This window comes from Paralichthys olivaceus, chromosome 10 (genome assembly GCF_024713975.1).
Source record: "Paralichthys olivaceus isolate ysfri-2021 chromosome 10, ASM2471397v2, whole genome shotgun sequence".
Taxonomy (NCBI): Eukaryota; Metazoa; Chordata; class Actinopteri; order Pleuronectiformes; family Paralichthyidae; genus Paralichthys; species Paralichthys olivaceus.
In genome coordinates this window covers 1,975,973-2,003,012 of record NC_091102.1, presented here as the reverse complement: position 1 = coordinate 2,003,012, position 27,040 = coordinate 1,975,973, and the positions used below count along the sequence as shown (strand labels likewise).

At 44.0% G+C, this 27,040-nt stretch overlaps 1 protein-coding gene across 1 annotated transcript in view; it reads right to left on the bottom strand.

Annotated features, from left to right (window-relative positions):
- Positions 1-10,068: 10,068 nt before the first annotated feature.
- The window catches only part of LOC109644567 (contactin-associated protein-like 5), a 90,868-nt gene continuing 73,896 nt past the window's right edge, over positions 10,069-27,040 (bottom strand). The window contains exons 21-29 of the mRNA XM_069532893.1: positions 26,394-26,481; positions 26,027-26,227; positions 24,015-24,089; positions 19,325-22,675; positions 16,494-16,559; positions 16,345-16,414; positions 16,036-16,219; positions 13,435-13,524; positions 10,069-12,756 (exon numbers count right to left, since the gene is read on the bottom strand). Coding sequence (XP_069388994.1) covers positions 22,476-22,675; positions 24,015-24,089; positions 26,027-26,227; positions 26,394-26,481 — 564 coding nt within the window. The 3' untranslated portion in view covers positions 10,069-12,756; positions 13,435-13,524; positions 16,036-16,219; ... (1 more) ...; positions 16,494-16,559; positions 19,325-22,475. The remainder of the gene's footprint in view (positions 12,757-13,434; positions 13,525-16,035; positions 16,220-16,344; positions 16,415-16,493; positions 16,560-19,324; positions 22,676-24,014; positions 24,090-26,026; positions 26,228-26,393; positions 26,482-27,040) is intronic.

Here is a 27,040-nt window from a genome sequence, read left to right as displayed (position 1 = left end):
AATGTAAAGAAATTGTTCATATCGTGTTTACGAAAGCTAAGAGAAGAATCTTAAAGTTTTCCCAGGATAGTGAAGGTTTTATTCAAAGTTTAAAATTGAAATATAACCATGTATTACTACATTTACATGTATTTGTTGTCGCTTTCATCCATAGAGACTTAACACTTCAACATTAGGGGCAACATACTCAGCTCATTATGATCCTTTCTGCCTCGTGTTTTTTCTAAGATTAGACATTTGACACTTTGCTTAGTTTCCTATCACCTTACTTTCCCTCTCAGCAGCATCATCACCAACATCTGTCTACTTTTCACTCAGCGAGTTCTCAGCCTCTCACAGCTCGAGAACGCGTTGCCTCTGTCAAGTCTACTTATTTGGCCTTGACTCTTATTTTGAAGGACCAGACACAGAGCGCCTGTTCTTTGAAAGACTTGATTAGTTTGTTTTCCGGGGCCGAGGTTGTAATCACGGATTGATCACAGGCACAGATATGAGGATAAACTGGGCTCAGCGTGCAGCGGAGACGTGGCTAAACCTCCAGTGAATTGTTGCTTCCTGCTGTCAGATCTTAGCGAAGATCTCACTGAGGTGAGTCTTCATCATCTGGCTCAGCTTCCTCCTCCTCATCATCATCACAACTGGTTCTCAGCTCCAACACTGTTCAATCTGATCCAGCTGAACAGGACTGAGAACAGGTTACAACACGTCCAACACTTCACATGTCCGCCGCTCTGAGACACAAGACGACCTCTGAGGCTGAGGGAAGAGGTGATGAGAAGATTGCATCACCACATGTATACGAAAAATTTTAAATCACAAGAAACTAATAATTGGACAGTTTGTAATGCTCCTCTCTCCTGCACAGAAAGCACTGACGCTCCCGAAACCCCTCATCAGTTGTCCGGACCAAACCCCGCCTCTCATTGAGACATCACGTTAGCATAATGCACGCCTGGCAGCTCGTCTCAAACGCCCCCGGACAAAGTCAGGCTACACGTGTATTCCAACCTAGAAGGTGGAGCCTTGATGACCCTGTAGATGACGTGGATTTAAATACGTATTTAATTCAAAACCGAGTTCATCTGTGACACGAGTGTTAGATATTAGAGATTTTAGATTTTAGAGAACCTAAAACCACACCAGGACGATTTGAAACACGATTAACCTGGGAAATGATTATTTTATTTGTGAAAATACTCTCCATGTTACAATCTCTGCTTCAGCCCTGAATATGTCCATCACACGGACAGTTAGAACAAAGAGGCTGAATCGTGATGTCTTATTTGACTCTGTCTCAAGAGGACACGCTGCGGTCGATTGGTTTGACCCCGACGGGTCGGAGCTCCTGCAGAGACACAGAAAGAAAACACAAGGTTGGGAGTTCAGCTTTCATGTGCTGCTGTGGAAGCCATTTGCATAATCCTTTAATTAATGTGAGTTGCGAGCGGCTCGATGCGTTTGCAAAAGCCGGTGGAGAGAGTGATCAAAGAGGCACGATCTGTAAATCCAGACCGGAGACAACGACCCGCCTCGTCTCCACAGCAGCAGAACAACAAGTTGTTTTCCAGCAGACTCTGCAGAACAAGCGGCTCTGTCTGAATCTAGGAACTCAAACTGTCCAGAAAAGCACATGTAACATAAATCAGAAGGATTTCACTCATTTTCATCTAAAACATTTTCTTCTTCTGCTCCTGTGTCAGGACCTGCTGATCGAGATAATTATTAATGATGATTATTATGAATCTAAACCCCTCCCACCTGTAGTTAATTAAAAATTATATTATTATATTATCTCATCACAAATGAGTCTTCAACATGAATTTAATTAATTGGCCTGGAAATATTCAAAGAGCAGTGAAGGACAACTTCCTACGTTAATCACCACTTCTGAGAAGTTTCCGTGTCACTTTAACTTTAATTATCACAGCGAGCGTCACAAAGACGAAGACGAACCACAGTAACTACTCATTCAGTCAAAACTGAATTCAGACTGGAAATAAAGTTTGTGCTCACAGACAAGAGTCGGACCAATTCATCAATGAGTGGATATGAGAACTCTTTTATGTTTTTATCATCAAGCCTCAGTTACATTTCTGTGACAACATCTTACAAGTCATTTTTTATAAATATCAGCTGATATAAAGTTGGAATTTTTCTGTATAGGTTATATAACCCTGTCTCCTCCAGGCTATTGGATGGGACATGGACCAAAATACAAATCAAACACACACAGTTTCTAAATGAGTTTGGTTTTAATTCGTTATTTGATGATATAAACAGACTTGGCTCATAGTGACTGCTGATTGGTCGAGCGCAGATTCTGCTTCCAAAGGCAAAATGGAGGCATTCGTATCCAGGATATTTTGTCTTCATCTGTGGACGGTGGTACAAGTTGGAGACACGTTGTCCAACTCCCTCTGAGAACCACTCGTGTCCGTCTTCACGAAGGTGTTCCAGGCTCTTTAAAGTCCTGCTCTCCAGGACGTCAAACAGGACAAACTCACGCCCAGAGTGAGACGTCTCCCTCCAGCACTCAGAGCCGGCCCGGCCTCTGGAAACTTTGGAAGTTGATGAAAGTCGTGTCCTCCGCCAAAAGGCGATGTTATTCCCTTTCCAACGCTTGAGACCCAAAGAGCCACAAACAAGCCAGAGGGGGTTCTGTCAGAGTTCTCCGTCAGATCAAAGCGCTCCGTGTTGAATGGGAAGTCGCTGAGAGCAGTGGAGACGATTTCTGTGTGAGGAGCTTCTATATTTCAGGTCCGGGAGACAGTTACATCCCTTACAACGAGCTCGAACTGCCCTCGGAGCTGAAGAGGTGAGACACCATCGTGACGGGGAAGTAACCTTGAGGCCAGAGGGAGAAAGAAGAAGAATTAAACCTGCTTGTTATATTCCTTTACATTCTGCTGCTGTAACATACAGAAAACTATTTTGAAAGCAACACGAGGAAACTTCCTGATAAAAGAGCTTTAAAATGAGTTGGATGGTTCGGTGACTCGGACCGACAGGGAGAACGTGCAGAGTTAACCGAGTCTGACAAACATCCGTTTTTTTTTTTTTTTTTTGTGTCCGATGGTTTTTTTTTCCCCATTTACAGACGCGTGCAGCGTAATGAGGTAGATAACCAACACGAACAAACCCAACCTCAAATATAACCAGAGGGTGTTTGGTCCTTTCAGTCAGAACTCACAGCGACGCAGCCGCTGGTAAGAAAAGATACGATGCAGTGAAAAGGTGAATAAAATAAAACGCCTCATTACCTTCACGTACATTATGAGTAAAATTTCCTGTGGGTTTGGACATTGTCAACAAAAATATATAACATCGGTCTTTAGACATTTTAATGCAGATTTATTACATATTATATCCCATAATATATTATTTCTAAAGGTACTACTCAGGTCCTTGTGGTGTTCAACAGGTGATTGGTCATTAAAGTTATTTTACTGAATTATTACATCTCAAATTATTTGGTGCCCGACACAATGAGTCTCCACGTGTGACTGCAGAGGGCGCTGTCTCTCAGGGAGAGTTATGCTTTAAAGGTTCAGCGTGTAGAATTCAGTGACATCTAGTGGTGAAGTGTCATATTGCAGCTGAACGCCCCTCACTGGGCTGCTGTTAAAAAAAAAAACATGGCGGCCTCCGTAGAGAGGACCCGCCCCCGATGTAAATATAAAGTATTTAAACAAAGGGTTGAGGTTAGAGAGCTCATAGCAACACCGATAGATCCTTTCTCCTGAATCTTAATCACTGGAACTTTAAAAGACGTCCGATGCAAAATAACTGACATCAACACAAAAAACTGGTCAGAGTTGAGTGTGAAGGAAGAAAGAGAAGAGGAGTAAGTGCCTCACGGGTCAGTCGGAGTGTAACAAAGTAAGAAATCAACTCGTCTTGGCCTGGACAGTCAGCAGAAAGTGGAGGCCAAGACGCCTGCCAGCAGCTGAAAGGAGCTTGTCTGCTCGTACTCCCAGCGCCAGGTCATCAGGCCGACTCAGACAAAGGCGGTGTGAATAATTGACAGCACAGCAGTCCGCTGCAGTCACATCCAGCTAATGGAGGATGGGGGGGGGGGGGGGTGTGAGGCTGCCACAGCTTCCTGTCTGGTGAAATGTAACACTGAACGTCTGAGGTGGAAATCTTCACAGAACAGGTTGGTACCTCTGGACCCGAAGCAGAGGCGACGCGTCGGTGAGTGAAACTGGACGGGAATGAAATCCAGCTGTGATTCGGTCGTTCGTGAAGTTGACGAGAGACGAAGCAACATCTGGAATCTTCTCCTTTCCCCTTGGAAGACATTGATCATCACAGTGTAAATCAATCAATACATGAACACACATCTGGAGCAGCTACTGACCAATCTGTGACGTGCTGATGGAACGTAACACAACTTAACGCACAGTCCAAATATACCAGAGAGTTTGATATCAGAGTATCTATCGTACAAACTTACTTCAATCCCAATCTTCCCCAATGCTGAGACCCAAAATAAGGAGCGGAGCCATCAGGGACATCCACATCCGTCTCATTGTGATGCATCACTGTAAAGCACAAAAACCATTAAAAACTATTTAATTAATTTCAAAGCAAAAGATGCATCATCACAACGACAGATGATTTAAAAACACGACGAGTTCTCCAGACTCGTCTTTGATCTGCCGGCAGATCTTCGTGTCTGTCCTCCTCGTTTCCTGTCGTCTGTCTCGCGTCTCTATCGAAGCTGCTATGAACTGGTGATGGACAGTTTGACTCGTCAGCTGCGTCGATGACCTCACGGGATCACGAAGGTTACACCGTTTAACATTTCGAATCTTTTCCTGGCAGAGTCAGACGAGAAAATCGATTCTGATCTGATTCGTATGAAGGAAGTTTTTCCAGGATCAACCTCAGAATACTTTCATTATTCATACAATTAATTTTACAAATACACATAATACATATTTAAAAAAAGATCTAAAATACACAGAAATATACACGTTATAATCAAACATTAAAAACAAATAACCAATTTAATATCGTATTAAATGACATTATAAAACTAGTGCTCTAAATGAATCTGCTTCTCAAGCTCCACATATTGAGATTTATTTAAATAATTTTTATAATAAATAATAATCAAAGCACCTTGTAACTCTGGAAAGTGCCCCCCCCCCCCACACACACACGTTTCTATGTTTAATATTATTACTATTCTTAATTACACTGTGACTGCACAGAGGTTCATTGGTTAAATATCTATTTATATTATACTGATAACTATCCCAATTATTTTCTATCTGTAAGTTGTTTAATTTTGACTAAAAACTCTAATATATCAGAGTTAATTTATCTGCACACTGTAGTTTATTTAATCCCGCTCGGCCTTGACTCCAGAGTCTCAGCATCAAACCTTTTCAGTCCACGTGACGACAAAAGACCAGAATTTAGGAGATTAAAAAAATCCCGTCATTAATCAGCGGCCTGAGTTCGCACCGTGAGGAGGCTGAATGGGTTTCTGGGTTTTAGGGGCGAACCGTTGCTGCAGGAGCTTTGTCATGTGTTGGGGATTTCGGGAATTTGACATCCCCGCAGAGCGTTTGACTAAAAGCCGACTTTAAAGTTTCATCTAAAACTCACTGCCTCCTGGATTAAAACTCATTTAACGCCACACGACCGACCGATATGGCACAAGAAAGTAAATTTTGTTCCGCGCAAACGGCTCTGGAAGCTCTGTGGTGACTCTGCGATGGAGCCGGGGGGGAACATTACTGGGGCTGGGGTTCATTTCTCAGCCGCGCTGAACTGTGGCATCATGGGAGTTCCCCTGAGCCTGGGAAAGAAAAGCAGAGCGAGAGGCAGAAAAAGGAACGTCACTGTAATGGAGGAGGACAATTATCATCTGAATATAAATCTAATTATTCCCTCCCTCCCTCTGATTTTGCGTCTGCATGAGGCTGGAAAGGCAATGGTCACACGGCGTCCCATCATGCATCAGTGCAGAGCAGCAGATGGCAGTGTTGCTATCTGGGAATATGAGCTTTGTCTCAGGGAAGGTTCTGTAGCTCTGGGCTCAGTGTTGCCTCTGGGTAACATCACTGAAATGAAAAACACACACAGCAGATACCTGAGTTAGCGGCTGAACCAGCATCACTTTATTAAATCCACGTTTTTAGAATCCGTCCGTCAATGTTGTTTCTTACCACAACTCCTCGCGTGGACATCATCAGTGGAGGCTGCTGCACAAACAGAGACATGACAATATTACAACACAAAGATCACCACTGATCTTCATTTCATCAACTATTGTACAATATTTGAACCCTCGAATGTTTTTTGTTGGTTTTTGATTTATTCTGTTTTTCCTCATGAATATTTTCTTACACCCTGGTCTGCGCTCCAAGCTTTTAAAAAAAAAAAAAAAAAAACTTTTCTATTCGTATCTTTAATATTCAGCGATACGGAAACTCAGGTGGGAATAGAAAGCTAACGGCTCTAAATGCTACATTACCCATGAACCTTAGCAACTCCGGAGACAGTAAACAAAGATGGACGACATGACGGCGCCGCAAAGTGAACTCAAAACCTCTCCATCGCCCCCTGGTGGCCGGCTTCAGTATGAACCCATAAAGAAACACACGTCAAATAAATGTTTCTCAAAGACGGTTTCAGTCGAGCTCGAAAATCGACGGGGAGCCACGATAACGAGACTCCGCACCGTGATCGTTACTGGCACTCAAGATGGCAGCGTTCACACCCAGGGTATTTTAGCTTTATTTTCTGGATGGTGAGAGGAAGAGGAGACACGTTCTTCATCTGTAAACACTTTACAGAGCAAAGTGTAAAAAAACATGCAACATACAAACGTGACACACGAAGCTGCTTGTTGCATCGGACCGGTGAGCTGCACACCCGTATACGTAAACGGTGAAGAACACCATGATCTGAATAAATGATCAAACGGAAACAGAGTGTGAACAGCAGTTGTTTGAATGATGTTTCTTCTGGTAACATTGCACCAGAGTTGCTGACTTGGTCCAAATTGGTGCAGTATCTTAGAGTTAATTGATTTAAACTGCTGAAACAAGTGTCTGGTTCCTGCAGAGCTTCCAGAGTTGTGTTAACAGGATGTGCATTAAAAAATAAAGCTATTAAAAGCCTTCTGACTGGCTGTTTTTTTAGCTTAATGCTCCTTGGGAATGGTAGTTTACTTCTCCTCATAAAGGATGGTGTTATCCTATATTTTTCTAAAACGCAGCAAATCTTAAGTAAACAACAGAAAACAACTGAGTGGTGCTCCAGCTCCCTCCCCTCCCTCCCCTCCCTCCCTCCTCTCCTCCCTCCTCTCCCTCTGCTCACCTTCTCATCCGAGCAGCTCAGCATAAACATCCAAACACACAAAATGTCCAAAAGCCCCAAATCACAGTTATTACCTCCACCGAGCAGGTTCTGTTATCGACTCTGTGTCTCTGTTTGGTTCTTTGTTAGATTACACAAACACTGCTGGACTAATTACCTCAAAAACTTTGAGGCGTTTTCAGACACGAGCTCTGGACAACGGGGGCCTGGACCTTCTCCAGAGTTTCACACACACGACCGACTCAGCAGGAGCTTCTCCTCAGGCGAGGGCCGGTTTCGTCTCTAGCACCTCTCCTCAGTTTGTACTAGGGGGCGCTAACGGGAGAAACCACGTATACGGCACCTCGGGATCATTTCTGGAGATGATCTGGAGTTCACGTCTGGAGGTGGAGGGAAGTTTCGATGTGGATCCTGATCAAGAGGCACACAACATTAACATTTTCACGTGTTTCCCAGAGAACAGTTAAATTACTTAATGTGAAAAAAATCAATATCTCTTCGTAAACGTGATCCACAGAAAATAACTCAACACATTTATTTCCACTCCACTGACGTTAAATAAACAGAGAACCATCATGGTTCATTTGCTGCTAGCTACACATTTATAAATGCACAGTAAATTTGATAATAAATACATATTTTGACATTTATGCAGCTTTAGGCTTTAGGGCAGATATCAGGAAACTATTAGTGCCCCCCCCCCCCCCTTCCACCTCCGGAGAGGTAACTTCTGCATTTTTTCGCCGATGGCCTGAATCAATATATTGATCGATTTCATCTCCGTCCTGCTGGGTAAAATATTTTTCGGTTAAGAGCCTCACATCGTGCACTCATTTTTATTTTATGCGTTCACACAGACTGCGACTGTAACAACCACGAGTGCTGCGATTGGACGAGGACGGCGAGGGACTTGACAACGTCTGATGTTTTCAGGGTGTTGTGATTGTGACACGGTGGCAGAGTTCTCCGTCAAATCCCCTGACGGGTCATATAATAGGGTTATTGATAATCTGTCACCTCCCGTGCTTTATGTGTTGCTCCGGTTCAAGTGTGATATTTCAGCGAAAGCGCCTCCAGTTCTCGTGGACGTTTGCGGCGTTCTACTGTACATTCCATCCACGCCGCGCCCCATTAATCTGACCTGTTACTTTCACGCAGCCTCGGCCCTCGAGGTGTTACTCAAATTTTTCTTTCTCTGGAATTCAGACGAGCTGCGAGGGATTAGTATTGATATCGACGAGGAGGCCAGATGCTGCATCAGTTAAATACACGAGAGGAGCAAAGATGAACAATAACCCAGATAACAGTTGATGAGGGAAGACAAGACATGCAAGAGATAAGAACAAAGGTGAAGAAGAGGGGAGGAGGGAGGGAGGAGAGAATAAGGAGTGAGGGTAGGGATGAAGGGAAAGAAGGATGGAGGGGTGAGGGTAGGATGAGGGAACGAAGATGAAGGGATGAGGGAACGAGGATGAAGGGATGAAGGCTGAATATATAAAAGACTATTGTGGATTGAATTTGCAGTTTTGAGGTTTTTTTTCATTTTTTCTGTGAATCTGTATTTTCTCCTGCAGCCGCTTCTGGAGTAAAAACAAATTAACCGAGTGTTACGACTCTTCTCTCTCTGGAGGTGCACGTCGTGCACGTTGTGCACGCCGTGCTCGCTGTGCGGCGATGGTCATGTGGTGGCGAGAAAAGAAAACATATGGAGAGGCTCTGCAGGATGTTCAGTACGGAGACAGAAGAAAAAAAGGCTGAGCTGTAGCCGGTCCTTTGTGCAGACGTCTCCCTGCGAGCCCGTTTCAGACTGTAATTGACTGTCCTCCAGTCGTCTGAACTGTCCGTCCCCGAGCTGCCTCAGTCGATGCATTGTGACACTTCCCTTTGACACGCTTTCAAAAGACAACGTCAATATGTCAACCGGGAGAATCAGGCCCAACTGAAAATCTTCCTCGTCTTCTTCTGCTTTGATATTTTTTCGGCGTGATTTTCCCGAAAAGGGTTAAAGGTCCCGTCTGTAAGATTCAGGTGAAAATGATCTTTTGGCGTTAAACGGATTTAAAAATAGTCCTCGTGATGTTTTCACTCGTGTGGAATCTTTTAAATTGTCGATTTCTTTCCCCTTCATATTTAAATACTTGAAAGGGTTTGATAACTACATACAGTACATATCAGAATACATGTCAGCTAATGTATTAGTCTCTGAATTTGTTTACTTTCTAGAATCTATATCGACATCTCGGTTCCACTTCTGGAAATCACGCGTTCTCCTCCCTTGACCCTGGTGCGTTCACCGCCCCCCCCACTTTATGCCACGTAGACAACATGGCGTCTATTTTCTTTTCCATTTTAAAACATCCGGCTTCTTCCTCTGCACTCAGAGAAGAAAGCGTGGAAGTCTCCAGATTGAGACACGGCTCATGTCTCGGAGTCCTCCGCTAATTAATGTGCGTGATACGGGCTCGCACAGGATAAATTTGCAGTTGGTTGGTGATAAGCCTGAGAGGACGATAATGTGAATAGAAATTTCCTTTGTTATCTTGTGACTGATACAAATGGTTGTATAGCAAATGTAATTTCCAGGCCATTTCCTTATCTTGGCCTTGCTTTCCCGTATAAAAGCATCGCTTCTCACACTCCAGGAGCAATAAGATCGTGAGATGAATGACAACCATCCCTCGCTTTCATCTCACAATTCTGTTTTTCTTATTTTTTTGTTTCCCCTCCCCCCCCCCCCCAATTCTTTCTCTCGGCGCACTTCAGCGAGGATCCTCGGAAAAAGTTGTGAGTGACGGACACGAGTGAGTGCCCTTTGCATCAGCTCGAAGAACAAAGCAGTGAGTGGCCTGATTGACAAGCTGCAGCCGAGCCCTCGGAGGGTTGTTAATCTCCCCCTGTGAGAGCTGGAATTATCTTGCTGGACCTCCTGCCCTCTCACTGAGAATATGCCAAGTTTGGGAATTAGACAGCGCAAGGACATGCTTCATCATTTTAGCTGCAGACAGGAAGGAATTTAGGTGAGAAGAACAAAGTTGGGATGAATTCACCTACAGTTTCATTTAATCTGGGTTTAACCCCAAACACCGGGAGGACTGGTTTTCTGAGGGAGGTTTGGAGGATGGGATTTTAAAGGCGACACCCAGACTGAAGCCCTGAAGAGGGAAGTGGTTTCTGCCGTGGTGTAAAATTTAGTTTGCGCTGAGATTTAAAAAGATAAAAACATGCTGCATCATTAGCTGGATAATCACAGGGGTTTACAGGGGGATTTTTCAGGGACTATTTCTTGGCTGGTGCAGCGACTTCCTGATAAATCGATATGAGAGAGGCATCGACCGTCTCATCTCACAATACAGCAAATCACCATATTGTCTCATGTGCATCTTCGTGCATTTAAATGATGCTTTAAAGTTCATCACATTTTAATTTGACCATTTATTCTACAGGTCGAAGCTTCGTGAGTTCGTTCCTTTGTTTCAGAACCAAACCACGGTTCAGGGAACATTCTAACGAGTCGGCTCGTTCTTTTTTTCTTAATATTAACTGAGAGTTAACCTCAAAAAATAAGAATCGGCTGCAGGGTTTTGTAAATACCTGCACAAAGCTGATGGTAGAACCGTAATCGTCCTTCATCACCTGTGATACAACACCTGAATTATATAATAATATAAAGATATTCATTTATTTCTTCTTCTGCACTATAAAACTAAAGATTTTATTATTTTCATTATTATTATGTCTCAATTTATTAAGATGAACGTGTGAAAGAGACAAACACATTCAGGTTCTGCATAAACTGAATATATTTAGTTATTTATTTTGTTCAGGTCACATTTCGTTTTTTGTCTCGATCACAAGAAAACAGTCGACCCCCCCCCCCCCCCCATCAATGAAAACAACCTCACAGCTCGTGTTGATCACAGAAAAATGATATTCGAGACCTTGTTGTGAAAACTGAATTTGTCTCTTGTGGCTTTTCCGGAAAATAAAGACTTTCTTACACGTCTCCAGCGTAGACGTGAGATTGAGCCGCTGCGAGGCTGCTCATTAATGTTGCCGGGGGAAACACAGCGGGGCGTAAATGAGAAACGTTTCAATGTTGTACCTGGTAACGAGAAACCAATCTGTGGCAACGATTACAAGACTGTCTGTCAATTACCAACAAACTGATGTCAACACGTCATCTGCACGTTTCCTTGTCATGATTTATATGATGACTATATATTCATATATATATTCGTCTTTCAGCTCAGTGTTTGGTCTCAACCAGCAAACAAGACAAACACTTAATGATATAAACTATAACTTTGCTTTCCTGCAGTTTAATGTTTCCTACGTTCGGTTTTAAAGACAGCAACAACCTGAAAGGGATATTTTCCCTTTTTCAAATCTATTGGTTCGGCTTTTCTTTATTATATATATTATCACGCACGTTATCGTTGGGTTATCGGCTCCTTTTTCATTCAGGCTACACCGTGTTGTGAGAATCTGTTTCCTAAAATACTCCGCCGGCTTGTTGTTATTCCAGTCTCTTCTGTGCCTGTGCTTTTGTCTAAATTTCTCAATTTCTCACTTCCACTTGAGAGCAAGCTGTTGGTTAATTGGATTTTTTTTTTCTGCCTGGCAAATGAGGATTGTGACGGGGGCAGGACACACACACACAGAAACACACACACACACACACGTTACTTTTAGGGACATTAAAGACTTGGGTTAATTTCCCGACGACTCTCTTACCCTAACCTCAACCCAAGAATTAGACATGGCCTTTGTCTGCGATTGGACAAGCCACTCCGTCTTTATTCTGACATTCAAAGGTACTGACACACACACAGACACACAAACACACACACACACACACACAGTGACTTCAGAGGACATTACAGATGCAATTTAACGACAAGTCCCCACAATATGAGTAATACCTGCCCCCTCCCACAAACACACAGTTCTCATTACGCTGAGGGATTTAATGGAGGTTAATGTGAAACAGTGAAATTGCCAAAAACACCATTAAGACTATTCACAGATTTTACCGTCGTGACTCAGATTAGTTTCTTCAGACTCCCGACCGTTCAGAAGAAAATCTAAACATCCAGACGCCACACTGATCTGGGCTCTGTTAGCGTTTGTTGTTGGAGGTGTGGTCTCTTCAGTCGTTCAGGGAGTTGATGGCGTCAACTGGACGCACACAGTTCTTTAGTGCACTTCCTCAATGACAATGTGAAACCAAAACTGACCACATCAAACACACGAAGCTTGATTCAGAATCCAAATTTCTACTTGTTTTAGTTTTACTAATTTAATTTTTAACGTGTTAAAAACCACACCCACGGTCGCTCTCGAAATGCATCCTGGGACGAGGTTTTCTCCTGATCACCGGACCCCTCGGTGCTCCTGGGCCTCGTCCCCGACGTCAACCTTCAACCCCGAGAGAGCAAAGATAAGAGACTGTTCCCGATGAATAAAACAACGTAGTTTACGGAGCGCTCTGTCGCCAGCAGTTGGTTTCAGGTGAGCGGTCTGTTGTGAGTAATAACCTTCTACTGTCACAGTCCCGGCGATCTGAAGCTCTGTCCGGACCGGCTTTATTTGGCGCGCTCGTGGAGGTTGGGTGACTTTTACCATTACCTGCGCTGGTCAGTGATTTTAATCCCATCGAGCGTACGAGGGTAATTTTTCTGTCCCGACCCCGAAATAATTACAGCTGCAATTACCCACAGCTTCTTTTTTTTTTTTTTTTTTTGCGAGCCCACTGGCCCGCTTGTAATTTAAATTCCATCTGGAGAGAAGTCCTTGTGTTTTTAAGTGGACCTCTGAGTTGGCTCTCCATGAAGGACTGGCTGTCCTTCCACTTTCTGTTTTTGCGAGTGTGAAATTCTGACTTCAGTGTGAAAAGTGGAGGTTTTTTCTCCTGAACGTGAAATCACATGTAACGCACGTTTCTGATTTAATTGGATTCATGAACGACGGACACGGTGAAACACGTCTCCTTCAGACGGATGAGGTAAATTACACAAGCAGAACGTTTCTTGCCACACAAGAAGCGGAGCCTGGTTTTTGTGTTGGAATATAATTATGAACATTATCCAGACTTACGTTTAACGTCCTCCTTCGTTGACTTTCTCCATCGACGAGGGTCAGCAGCCGTTAGAGAAGCGCCGGCGTGATATTTGAGAAGCTCCGTCCCTGTTAGAAAACGATTAATACTGTTATCATTTTACTCTGGTGTAGAATATTTTTAAGTATTTATCGACTCCCAAGCGCCCTCTAGGTGAATTGCAGCCTATTTCGTTATAACAGCGTGAACAGGAAGTGATTCCAACACAATATTTAAACTCCGTTAACTTACTTCTGTATTCAGCTCATTTAATTTGACTAACAAGATGAATTACTTTGCCCCATAAGTAATATTTACTTCTGTACTCAACATAATCCTGAAACTAATGTTAATATTTACTGGTGATACTACGAATATAAGTACTACACAGCACACATATTTTTTTTTACTTCCTGTGCAAGTGCTTTTATTTTTTAAACAAGTTATAAGTCACCATCTCTGGATTTGATTTTCAAACTGTGTCTCTCATGTAAAACAGAGAGCCGCTCCTGTCGACGACATTAGACTGAAACGTGCTTTAGCTCGACACAGCGGTGCACCTCCGCTCGTAATGAGGGCAGGCGGCTCTCGTATATATAGTTTTAAATAAATGAATGTAGTTTCATCCGCGGCTCTCTCTCCTCAAATAACTCGGAACAGAAGCAGCTCCTGCATTATTCCACCTCACCGAGAGCCGAACAACGGCGGGAGCAGCGGCAAATTGTATTTGAATTGACGGCTCCATGGATCTGCCCACAGGCAGCAGAGTGTGGGAGTTGTCGGAGGCCTCCGTGTATTTCTGCGGTGACGGCGGAGCCTCCACAGGAAGCACTTAATTAGTTGAGAAGTCCCACCCTGTCACTTGGCTACGCTCGCTTCCACCTGCATCGGCGCACAAAAGGTTTTCCTTTGTCGTCTTCTTCCTGAAACACGTTCCCGTCACTTCCTGCACGTCTGCGTGAAGGATCTGGAATTCTTCAAGCCAAAATAAGCTTGAATTAGTTTGACTCGCCTGCTGCTTACTTTTAATGTTCTTTAATTAGTTTCACCAGTCTGCCTGGTTCTCCGCCCCGGTACCTGCAGGCTGTCATTAGATGTTTAATGATTACCTGAAATAACTGTTGAGCAGCAGCAGCAGCGTCGGAGACGCTTGGATCTGTGAGTCACAAGCTTCTTCACGAACCGGCTCTCACACACACACACACACACACACACACACACACACACACACACACACACACACACACACACACACACACACACACACACACACACACACACACACACACACACAGTGCTGCTGCATTATGGGCTACGTGTCTTGTTTGATGGAAACGTTCCTGCTGTGAAAGTACAGCGGCGTTGCAGTTGTCAGACGCATATTTAGAGTGAATCCTCTAATAATTTAGTTTGCAAACTCAGTCAAGTGCCTCTCGCGCAGGAAGTCAAGAGAGGATCCTTTTATTTTTTCTTCTCCTCCGCCGCTTATTAGCTCAGAAGTTTGGAGGAAAAGAAACTTTCTCCACAACTTTTTTTATTTTTTTATTTGAAAAAAAAAGAGAGTAACTGGGCTGAGGTTGTGTAGGTGGCACTGAAGTCAGAACAGTCTGAATCCAATAAATAAGCAGTGGAGGTGATTCTAACCACTTCATCTCATTTCTCTGGTGTGTGTGTGTGTGTGTGTGTGTGTGTGTGTGTGTGTGTGTGTGTGTGTGTGTGGCCATCTCAGGACAAAGACGAGAGGAATCCGAGCACACGGAGGGCAACAGTTGGTGAACGGGACACATGTGAATCCCAGTGGGAAGATTTTTAAATGAGCACCAGCTGTGAGGCTGTTTCCAACATGGAGTCATTACTTTATTACATTATTATTTCAATACATCAAAGTGACAGAGATTCACTTATCACAACTTGTGTCTGGTTCAGTGCATCTTCTGCCAAATTCAGCGCGATGGGTTCACGTAATTACACACGGCGAGCTCCACCAACACAGATGGAGCCCTCATGCTGCTCGAGAGCAGAAACGAACACGCGTCGATATCAGCTTCCGTTACGGGCGTGAAGCTTCGGTGTGCGACCCGACCGTGAGGCCGCATCGGCCGACAGTTTGTTAAACCGAGCTGATTGTCTGAGCTCCACCCGGGGTCAACAGGTACAGAGACACAGGAGCAGCACAGCAGACACGCTGAGACTGAACGCCACATGAACAAAGATGGAGGACGAGTCTCTACTTCCTCACATTGTTGCGTCACAGCGCTGCGATTAGAGCGTCGCGGTTCTTGGGCTCCTACAAAAGCGTCCCTCCGCCCTCGAGCGACGGAGGCTCCACCACATGGATCCTTCCCGCCCGGCACCCAACATATCCCACGATTCATTGCGTTTCTGCGACAAACAGTTTTTTTTTTAAAAAGTGTTTCTGGCCCGATTGTGTCGTTAGTTGAAGCTGTAAAGGATGAAATGATTGACAGGTGAGACTGCGATCGGTCGAGCGAGTGTGTTCCCAACACTGAGGTGGTTTCAATTTTCATCCCACGTCAACTCGGAACATTAACTGACAGCTGGAAGCTTCGTGTGTTAATGAGCTCGTCTTCTTTTTTTACCTGGTGAATTCCTCCTCTCAGCTGCGCCGGTTCAGCTCAGTGATCCAGTTCCTCCACAAACTCTCGGAGGCGAAGCCGCCATCGTTAACGAAGGTGCAGCAACAGCGACGAAGCGAGAGGGTCAGCCGGATGCTCCTGCGGTATTTACATGGAACTCACTCAAGGTGAGAGGGAGATGAGGCTCCTGGGTAAATGAAATAAAAATGTCAGCGGCGACACCATCATAATTAAAACCTGTTGTGGGAGCGTGGGACACAAACACAAGCTGCATATAAATGTGGTTCCAGTTGCTCTGCCTCCGTCAGTTACCGGATTGGACGTTGGGAGTGAAACTCGGGCGCAGTGTGAGGTGCAGCAGGTGAGGGAACAGCAGGAAGTCCTGCAGAATAAAACCACAGTAAATCTCTCGCAGCTCCGGAGAATCTAAATGAACTCCTGCATGTTTCATTGGTTCATACCTGGTGTGAACTCTGCAGCAACGTGCTCCTCTGAAGGTTGGTGGAGTCGTCGTTCACGTGAGGCTTCTGTAAACAACGTGCATTTGTGTTCAGGGCATCCAAACAACAGATTAACGTTCAAATGTTAAGGAGCATTCAGATGGGACACTGCACTTTAATCACAAACATCTGGATTTGCTTGTTGGAGATGAACATATGATGTGAAAGGAACCGGAGTGAAACATGTGATCTGTTCACATTCTGTTAGAAACGGAGGATTGTGAAATTATAATGAACTGGATGACGGAGTATTTGCACCACAGGGGGGAAAATGTGGGATTTCAAGAATAGTTCCTACAAAAACGTCTTTATTCTCTTAACATCCTGACTTTTACTGATTACATCTGATATAGATAATAGTAGTAGACATAGTTATTCTCGTAATATTTTGAGTTTTGTTCTTTAATTTAATTCTGTTACTGTAACTTGTTCTTGTGAAATAATTTTATTCTTGCGTTACGAGTCTCGTTAGGGCCCCAATGCTCGGCCGCACATCAACTGGCCAAGTATCACAAGTTCTTCAAGTCCTGACTTAAGATGCCGTTCATGAGTGGAATTCATTTTCTGGATTATTCAGACTCCACATGAGATCACACGTCACTGGATGTCACCGCCCCGTTTTACATACAAATACAAAGCATAGTCTGTTTTCAGAGACGAGCGAAACCACAGATCTGTTCCGTAACTTGTTCTAAATGTTTGATGCACTCATGTTAAACCTTCAGACGTCACAAAACAAAACCAGTCGCATGCGATTTGAGGACAAAGTGAATCTTCACTGATTTACCGACTTCATCATGTTGGAAAACTGAATTTACTCTTGTTTATTTTAGATCACATCCAAACCAACCTCACAGTCGACCTCAAACACAAGAGGGAAGAACAAACTGCCAACGCTGCAGTGATTCACTCGTCTCCCCCGGAGGTATTCAAACACTAGCTTTTACTCAGAGTGCAGATATCTTGTGAAATTGTTTGGACAAATGGCCGGAGAGGAATAAAAAAAAAAAACTGTTTACCTTTTAAATGCAAAGAGAAATGTGACATTTTATTTTGCTTTTGTTTTTGTTCACAACTCAGACACGAAGAGGCAGCGAGCGAGAACACGAAGGAAGCTCAGACCAAACAGGTTCTTTGAAAATATATGCGAACAGGCAGTTTTCAGTGGAATCAATTTTTTATTATTTAAAGCACCAAATGACAACACACATCATCTGAAGGCACTTCGCTGTGAGAGGGCCACACCTTACAAATAAAACTCTCAAGAAGCAAGAAGAAACCTCCAAGAGAACCAGACTCTGTGAGGAGGAGAGTCTGCCTCGACCAGCCGGGGGGGAGAGGAGGAGGAGGAGGAGAGGAGGAGAGAAGAGAGAGAGACCAGGAGAAATAAGAAATAATGTTAACGACAGCAGCGGTTAATAATAGTAATTATAAAACAGATAAAATCCTAATGAGTAGAATGTCACTCAGTAGAGGACACACCTACAACGAGACCCTTCAACACAATCAAGACACAACAAAGATCATGAATCTCCAGAGCAGGAGAATGAATCCACATGGTCCCGGCCACACAGAGCGGATTCAACTTCTGTTCGTTCAACCCAAGAAAACACATTGAAATCGGTTATATCCAGATTTTACACAAACCACTCCGTTATATCTGCACCCACGGATTTTACTCTGGATTTATGAACGTGTGGTTTTAGAGCTTTGACATTAAGCTCTTCCTACTTTGATTCAGTGCCCTGCTGACACCTCTCACTGCAGTGAGGATCCTGTGTTTCTCTGTGTGGATGACTTCCCTCCTGACCCATGTTCCGATGTGTTCAGTCCAAAAACAACTGGACACGTCGGCAGGTTTCTGTTTAAACCTGGTGACAAACAAACAAACCGACCATGCAACAAACCGCTCAGACCTGCACCAACACCAACCTTCACTTTATAGAACCGAATTAACCAGATTTAGTTTTTATTTGGATCTGCACCGAATCACTCTCTCATAAATCATCAGTCCCTTAAATACTTGTGACACCGAGATCCAGGAATCGTTCACTGGAAAGTTGATTAAAAACACATATTCTCACAATGTGAAGGAAAGTGGAAAACCAGTTTAACGAGTTCTTTCTCGGCTTTCTCACTCCAAGTTTTCATTCGGTAGTTTTTTGCGTAATCCTGCTGACAAACAAATCAAGATAAAGAAGTGGACACGGGTGGAAACGCGACCTCCTCCTGCAGAGGGGACAATGGTTCAGATTCAGAACCGTCCACATCTGGACCGTGCGGCTCTGGACTCGTAATGAACCAGCGGAACGAGGACAGAGAGGAAGAGCACAAACCACTGCAGAGAGACAACAGAGTTAATGACTTGTGCTAATGTGATAAAAACACATGGGGGTGAAATAAATTCATCTGAGCTATGAATCGTGCCGGGGTTTAGTCTGCTGGATGATTTTTAAAGCCTCTGATGTCCCGAGTCAGCAGAATGTGCAGGAGAGTGTGGAAACAACATGTCGGAGCGCTGCTTTTAATTAGATTATTGAGCAGTGCATCATGTGTTGACTCTGATGGGAGAAGCTACATGTGGGAACCAAAGAGCCGCAGCTGCTTTTACCACAGGAGGGGAAAAGTGCACGATGATGGCTGATGCATAACTTTGTGAGAAGAAATGATTTTGTCTTCTACCAAATGAGCACAGGAGAAAACACTTTGTCTTGATTCCATGAGATTCATCACAGTTTGTGATTAGCAGGTGGAAAAGATTTGAATTTTATAAAAAAAGGAAACTGACTCACGGACTCAGTCGACAGGGAAGCAAACTGGAAATCCAAAACTCCAACAAACGACAAAGGAAGAGTAACGACGGTGAGTGAATCTGAAACACAAGCAGCACAGAACCTGGAGACGTGAGACAAGTGGACACAGGTGAGACACATTTCATCACAGGAAGCAGGAAGCAGGAAGTAATACATGCATGCAAAGAAAAAACAAGGTGAAACATTTCAAAGTAAAACAGGAACTTATTAAACTCTGCCGAGCTTTCGACTAAATGATTAGTTGAGTTAAGATGATTGAGACGTACTGCTGCATAATGAAAGTCAAACTCGTCAATCACGACATCGACAAACCCAAATTTGAGACAATGCATCTGATCAGAAGTCGCTGCGTCGTTAGAATCCGGACATTCTTCTCAAATGTTCGGCCGAATGTGAGAACACGCGTCTGAATCATCTGCTTCAGTTAACGTGTTGATGAGGTTTCTAAAACACCACGGAAGCAAAATCTGGAAGAAAACAAATGTGGAAGACGTCAACTTGGAAACAAAAGATTTGATTCCTTCAGACAACTCTATATTGAGATCTGACAAAAGAACGTTGCTCCTATTTATTTGTATTTAACCCATTTTTAATTCCTGAATCTCCGCAGCAGCAGCCGTCGTCCGAGTTCCGTCGTGTAAACATCTCGATGATTCCTGTTCGCATGTGTGGAAGTCAAACCATCGTACAACAGAGAATTAACAATATATTCACTTTTATTATTAAATTATACATCTATACAATAGATCCTTAATAAAACTGCAGCTATACAAATCATTAAGAAGTACCCACATGATATTACCCATTGCAATAGAACCTAAAACACTCTGAGAGGTATGTATTCATTCTCTGATACTGGAGATCTGCAGACTATCACATTGTGAGACATACTTAGTTTACAAGGACATGCACAGATCGTGGGCCCGGAGGCTCCAGACCCCATCTTTCCACCGGGCCACTCTCGTCGCGTCACTTATAGTCACGCGATGTTTAGCCGTGGCGGCGGCGGCGGTGGGGGGGGGGGGAGGGGGGTTGTTCCAGGGGAAGGGTTAGAATTGTTTGTCAGTCTTTTCGTCCGTCAGTTCATCAGCAAGGTTCCAAAACCCGGAGCGGAGCATCTTGCTGGATCGTGTCCCTTGACTTTTTACACAGACATTGAGGATCCAAAGAAGACGGAGCGTAATGACTCGGCCGACACTGTAGTTCATGACAGGATACTTAAAACAAAACAAACTTCTTTATCTGTGTGAGTGTGGGCGTGGGCTTTAAGCCTAATGCATAGCATGTTGAGCTCAACGCACAATAGATGTTGACAACGACAGCTAACCTGCCCACGAGCAGCTGAAGCCGGTGGACGATGAAGTAAAACCGAGCTCGCCGCGCTGACATCGCTTTTCCTCCGGCGTCGACCTTCTCGGAGGGTTGCTGGTTCAATCCCTGGCCCCTCCGGTCTCGCGGTGTCCTTCAGCGAGACACCCAAGTCCAAATATCCGGCGTGCAGAAGCGCTGTATGAACGCAAGTGTGACTGGGTGAATGTGTCATAACTCTACGTAAATGAGTCTGTTTAACTTCTCGAGTGATAAATGATCTAAAAAACTTTTTCTCCATTGTTTATGTTTTAATCCATGCTTTTAGTTTTCGGGTGTGTAACGCACTCTCCCGACCTCTAGGTGGCTCTCGACTTTTTTCGTATTACTCTGTGTGACTTTGTTTGTACGATGAACCAGTGGACGATGTGCAGTATATAAAAATGTTTTCTGATTGAAATACATAGAAAACACCACTTATCCCTGTAATCCATATCGTAAAGAAATAAACCGATGACGATTCCGAGAAATGTTGTCGCCTCACAGTCTCACGTCCAACGCTGCAAAATCAAAATACAAACGAAAAAAAAAAATCCCGCCCCTCTTGGTGTTTGCATATCGCTACGCTTGCAACTGCGATGAAGGAATCACAACCGTTTTTTAACTGTGGTACAACTCAGAGTACTGTGGTAAAGTGTAGTAGAGAAGGTACTGACAAACGTACTACTGCGAACGGAAAAAGATGCAGGATTCCTGTACATACAATACAAAACTGCCCGAATACCAAGCGGATATGTTCCTACACCGGTAAGAGACGGTGGAGACGCTAGCGATTTTCAAAACCCCCTTAATGTACAGTAAGTATTTGTGTGAAGTACTTTTTTTTCTTTTTGAATTTAAATCCTGTACTATAATTCCGCTGTGCTAATTTCTTATTCCTGCTACTCTCATGGTACAATATACACAAGTGTTTTTAGATTTCTATGCACAGGAGAAATAACTCACGAAGAAATGAAAATAAATAAAAATACATCACATCTATGTCTGAATGACGCACAAACTTTAAAAACCTGAAAGAACTCGAAAGTGTTGAATTCACAAAAAAAAGAACTTCTGGAACGTCCTGGAATCGTTGGACTGTTGAAGGTTTGTCAATCTCCCCCCACGCTCCTTCAGACGGCGCCGCGATGTGAGGAACTGGGAACTTGTCTTCTGTTGCAGAACTTAACCCCTGTGTGCAAATGAAAACTGCCTTTTCTCTGCAAATCACAAGGAAAACTTCTAAAATGTTGAAAGAAAAAGTCGTATGCAAATTAGGCACTCGTACAGTATAGGCAGTATCGTCCCCGTTTCTTCTTCTAAAACATTCACCACCACCGGAAAAAAAAAAAAAAAAAAAACTAAAAACAAAGACAGCAGCGAACGCGCACATATCTTACAAGCCTGGCCTACATTTCCTGACTTGCGAGTACAATTGAGTCCCACCGAAATGTGGAAAATATTCAGCATCTGAGGGTTTCAAACAAAACATTTGAAGTTGTGCGCATTCACGGATCGGAGCTCCATCCCCCCCCCCCTCCCTTGCAGGACTTTCCGATTTTTCGCTTTACACATTTTTGCAACGACAGAAACCACAGCAGCTCGATTGGGACAGTTTCACCAACATCAAATACACTAACAGCTGTAGAGCTTCAGCCACTCGCTCGTTCTTGTACAGAGATGTTTTGTTGTGAGAGAAATGCTGCAGCGGCCTGTCCGGTTTTTTCCCGCCCCGCCCGCAAGAGGTACGTTTGCAACGTAGGGCCAGAGAGCGCACGCCGTGTCAGATGTAGTACTCCTTCATGTTGTCCCTGATCGGGTTGTGGAGCTGCAGCTCTGTCCTGTAGTCCGTGTACACGCTGTGTCTGTGCTCCTCTTTGATGCTGCTGCTGCTGCTCCGCTGGGCCTGGCGCTGCTGGTACAGGAGGCGGCTCATCACGGCGAGGGCGCACACGGCGATGAAGACCACGGCCGTCACCACACCTGAGGGCACAGCAGGGGAGATGCGTCAGAAGGTGTCGGGCGACCACGTCCCCACCGAGTGCCTGTTGTCGACCTCCTGATCTAAACTGGTCACTGTGACGACTGACGAGTTAAAATAATAAAATCTTAAAGAAGCTTAAAGTGTAAAAAAAACTTTTTTGACTCGATTGTTACAAAAGATCACAAAGTTATTAAAGGAAGAGATTTAAATTAAAGCAGAAACAAAATGTACAGACAAATAAAAACAGCACTCAACAGAGACTGTGGGTTTATTTAAACTATTATTGTGATTTGACAAAGAAATGTAATTAAGATTTGATAATTTACAGTTTAATTAATAAACGTTTGGATAAAGAATAAAACCAAAAGTATAGAACTTGAACAAAGTCAGCAAATGATTTAATTTAAAATAAACACAAAACTTTTCTGCATCGTAAACTTCACATCCGACACTGTGAACATCTAAGAAACTAATAATAATAATAACTAAAAATGTCTTTCTTTGTGCTGACATTAGTTTTTATTCTGTAAAATGAATTGTTCGTGATCTAACATTAAGTTTATAATGTATATTGATCTATTGTTGGAAGCATGAATTCATGTTTTTGTCGTTCCTGATCAGTTTTTTCTTTATTTCTCAGAAGGCACAGCTGCTGCTGACGGACAGAATGTCTCATCTATAAAACTGTATTAATGTAATAAGAACTTAAACATAAATACTCATCTACTCTGCATTGTTTACTCTGTAAAATTAAACTTTTACTATCAGCATAATAAAAGGTGAAAGGCTCATATTGTCCGAGCTGTAAATCAATCGGGTTCTAGTAAAACGTGGGATTTACTGCATCAGGTCCGAGGAAATACCACGGGACAGTAAAACATTGTAATTGCTCAGTGTTTTGATCTTCTGACATAAAATGCAAAGTGCGTTGATCAGCATATTTTCGATCCTGTGCCCAAATGTATTTTTTCATAGGCACCATTAAACTCTTCGAATCCTCAGGTTGGATTTCACCCTCGACAGAAGTTAAATTCTCCCCCCCCCCCCCCCCCCCCCCAGTGTGACACGTTTCTACTGTCGAAACCACAGACGCCAGAACACAGAGCGAACGTTCCCTCGTTAAGAAAACACACAGAAATCCTTTAACATCATCAAGTTCAATCCGGTCTCAAAGTAAAAGAGCTTAACGGGCAATGAAATGATGAAAATGAGTTTTCAAGAGAAAAAAAGAGAGAAAGAATAAAGGAGGAGGCAAATGGAGAGAATGAGGAATAACACCCAGCTGGGGCTCATTTTCATTTAACCAAAGAAAGAGAAAACATAAACTACAACTCAGACCTGCGATCACAGCCAGATCTTTCTGGTTTCCTTTGCTCCGCTGCTCGTTGTCCTTGTTGGCCGTTACTGCTTGATCTGGAGACACAGACAGAAGACAGAGTGAAGACACTGATGTCCCCGTTACACGGGAGACGCAGGTGTTGTTGTCACGTGTGCTTCAATACGCTGTCGGAGAAGCTGAGTTACACAGAACGACATGAGACGTTTTTTTAAGTTTCACCTCTCTGCGACTCTCCGGAGCATGTTTGAGTTTTTTACTCGGCGAGCTGGTTCCTGAGGTGCGTGTTTCTCTAATGTCCTTAATAATCTGTCGAACAGTCAGGGACACGGAGGCTCGTGACGTCACACCGCGAGGCTGAAGTGCAGATCCGTTAGAAAGACGTAGAAGTCATTAAAACAAACGTTTATCCCAATGATCAGCAGGAGACTTTAAAAATATCTTAAAATAGCAGCTTCATTAGAATCTTGGGCCAAAGTTATAAAGACACTTGATTATGTGCTGTTAAATTGTAATGGGGGGGGATTAAAGCAACACGATTAAACTTTTCTTTACCTTCAAACAGCAGCTTCATTAAAATGAGTTTGATGGTTGAGTGAGTGTGAACGTGGAGTTTCCTCCTTCACTCGCTGAGCGTCTGAGAGTCACAGCTCCGACTGTCTGGAGCTGATCTGTGGTCAGTTTTCAACAACCAGAGTTTATCTCCGATGTTCAGCAGCAAACTTTCAAAATATGAAGAATTCTGAACAGAGTTTGGTGGATTAGTTACAGCTGCAGCTCCTCTGGTTCAGGAAACAGAGAGGATCGTGGGTAATATCCACCATTTACTCGTTTTTCTCTGTATGAAATCCTCGTCATCACTCGGACACGGAGCCTGACAGATTAAACCCCCTGCAGAGGGCGCTGCTGCTCGGTAAGGGTTAAATAGCGTCGCTTTAAGTTTTCCTCCGACATCCGAGCGGCTGGGTGATGAAAGCAGGTTAAGGTCAGAGGGAAGGTGGAGCCGACGGAGGCTGATCTGACGCCTGACGACCGACGCGCGTTCAACTGTCGGACCGAATTTGTTACGAATAAATTAGCCTGAAGGCGAGTGACCGGTTGAATGTTGTGTCTCCACGAGACGAGATGATTCACGGAGCTGCACAAACCCTGAGCTCCAGCTGCTCGACTGCAGCTGCGGCCGCCTCACCGGACCGGACGCCATTTTGAAATAGTCCAATCGTGTTTATTCTGGATATAAATAAGGACGCAGACGTCCCCGTCTTCCCTCACTCCGCTGATGTCGAAGCATTAGTTCCTGCACTTTATTTAAAAGCTGTAATGGAAGCTCTGCTGTGGTGCAGCATCTGTTCGACAGAACACACTCGTGTTGTGATCAGCTGTTTTTGTGTTGAAGCCGTGACGGCTCCGACGAGTCAAAGTAGAAACACACGTTTTGTTTTCAGGCAGACGACCGAAACGTTTGCTCGCATTTGATATGTTGTACTTTTTATTTCCACTTTTACCAACTTCCCATTTGATCTACCGCTGCGTAAAGTTCACCAGCACGAGGATCTCGTATCTAAATAACAGCAGGTTTAATTTTAACGGCATTTTAATGATTCATCTCGTTGAAACTCGTTAAGTTTACGAACGTGGGCTCAGCTGTTTTCTACTCTTTTTGTCATAACGTGAATAAATCCCAAACTGAGGATGATGAGAAACGTCGGTTGTTTGATTGTGAAGAAAAGAATTGATCCTAAAAGTATATTTAGAATAACGAAGTTAACGAGCTCAGAATATTGAGGTTCAACTCTTCTACATTAAAGGGTTTTTTTCGAGGGGCGGATCATTTCAGTTCACTCGTGACGAGTTTGTGGACATTTTCAGAAACGGTGGATATAATGTGATTTCGGTCAGACAGAGTTTATCTGGGAAACGTTGACATTCAAACTTCTACTTTATATTTTCTGCTGTTAGTGTTGATTTGTAGATGAAGGCTCGTGTTGAGTGTGAGGTGGACGAGCGTCTCTACCCTGCAGCGTGTGCGAGGTGGACTCTGCCAACGCTCCGCAGTTCGACTGGACCAGCGGACCCCGGATGGTGACCAGCGAGCTTCCTCGATTGGTCAGCGCCGCCTTCAGCGGAGCCACGTGATTGAACTGGACCGACGACAGGCAGCCAATGAAACCTTTCGAAGCCGCCTGCATCACTTCCTCGTCCAGGTTCTCCCTCCCTGCAGGGGAACGGTGTCACACCATTGATTTTTTTTTTTTAATTGCAGTAATTTCTGAGGAGCTAAGTCAAGAAAGGTGAAATGAACAGTTGGGGACAAAAGTACGAGCGGGGAGAGAGAGGGGGGGCGGGGGGGGGGGGGGGGGGGGGGTCACGCGAGCACTTACTGGTGACTTTGCCCAATGTCAAGGATCTGATTAGGATCAGCTCTGCATCGGATGACAGCGTGTACTTTCTGTGGATGTCCTGGTCGATCTGGTTGAGTGGAGAGAAATCAAATAACAAGCCGATTACAAGAAATCTGAACCAGGGCAACACCAGCAGCAGCAGCAGCAGCAGCAGCAGCAGCAGCAGCACATTTCAATACATTATAGATCGAGAGGTGTATTCGGCGCAGCTCCACGCGGCCCCCGTGCATCCGCCCACCGTCGACTTCCAAGTCATTTAGACCTTTCCCTGCGTCGCGTTGGATCTGATGCGTCACTTAACTCGGCGACGTGCAATAGTTTCCGCAGGATTCTGGTTTACTGCTGTTTGTAAAAGGCCTGCAGCGATAAGTGTGAAGTGCAGCCAGAAGAGCTTGAAGATAGCGAGCGAGCGAGAGAAGGTCACGTCCGAGTCCTCGTGGATGTGCTGAGATGTGACATGGGTAGATTCATTCATACAGTTAACAGCCTTTGGATTATTATAAGAGTGAAATATCTTCATTTTATTAACGTGCTCAGGTCAAGTGTGTGAAATAGATGAGGTGAGGAATACAAATGTTTTTAGAGAGCGAACTTCGTCACATGAGATTCAAAATATAAAATTACAC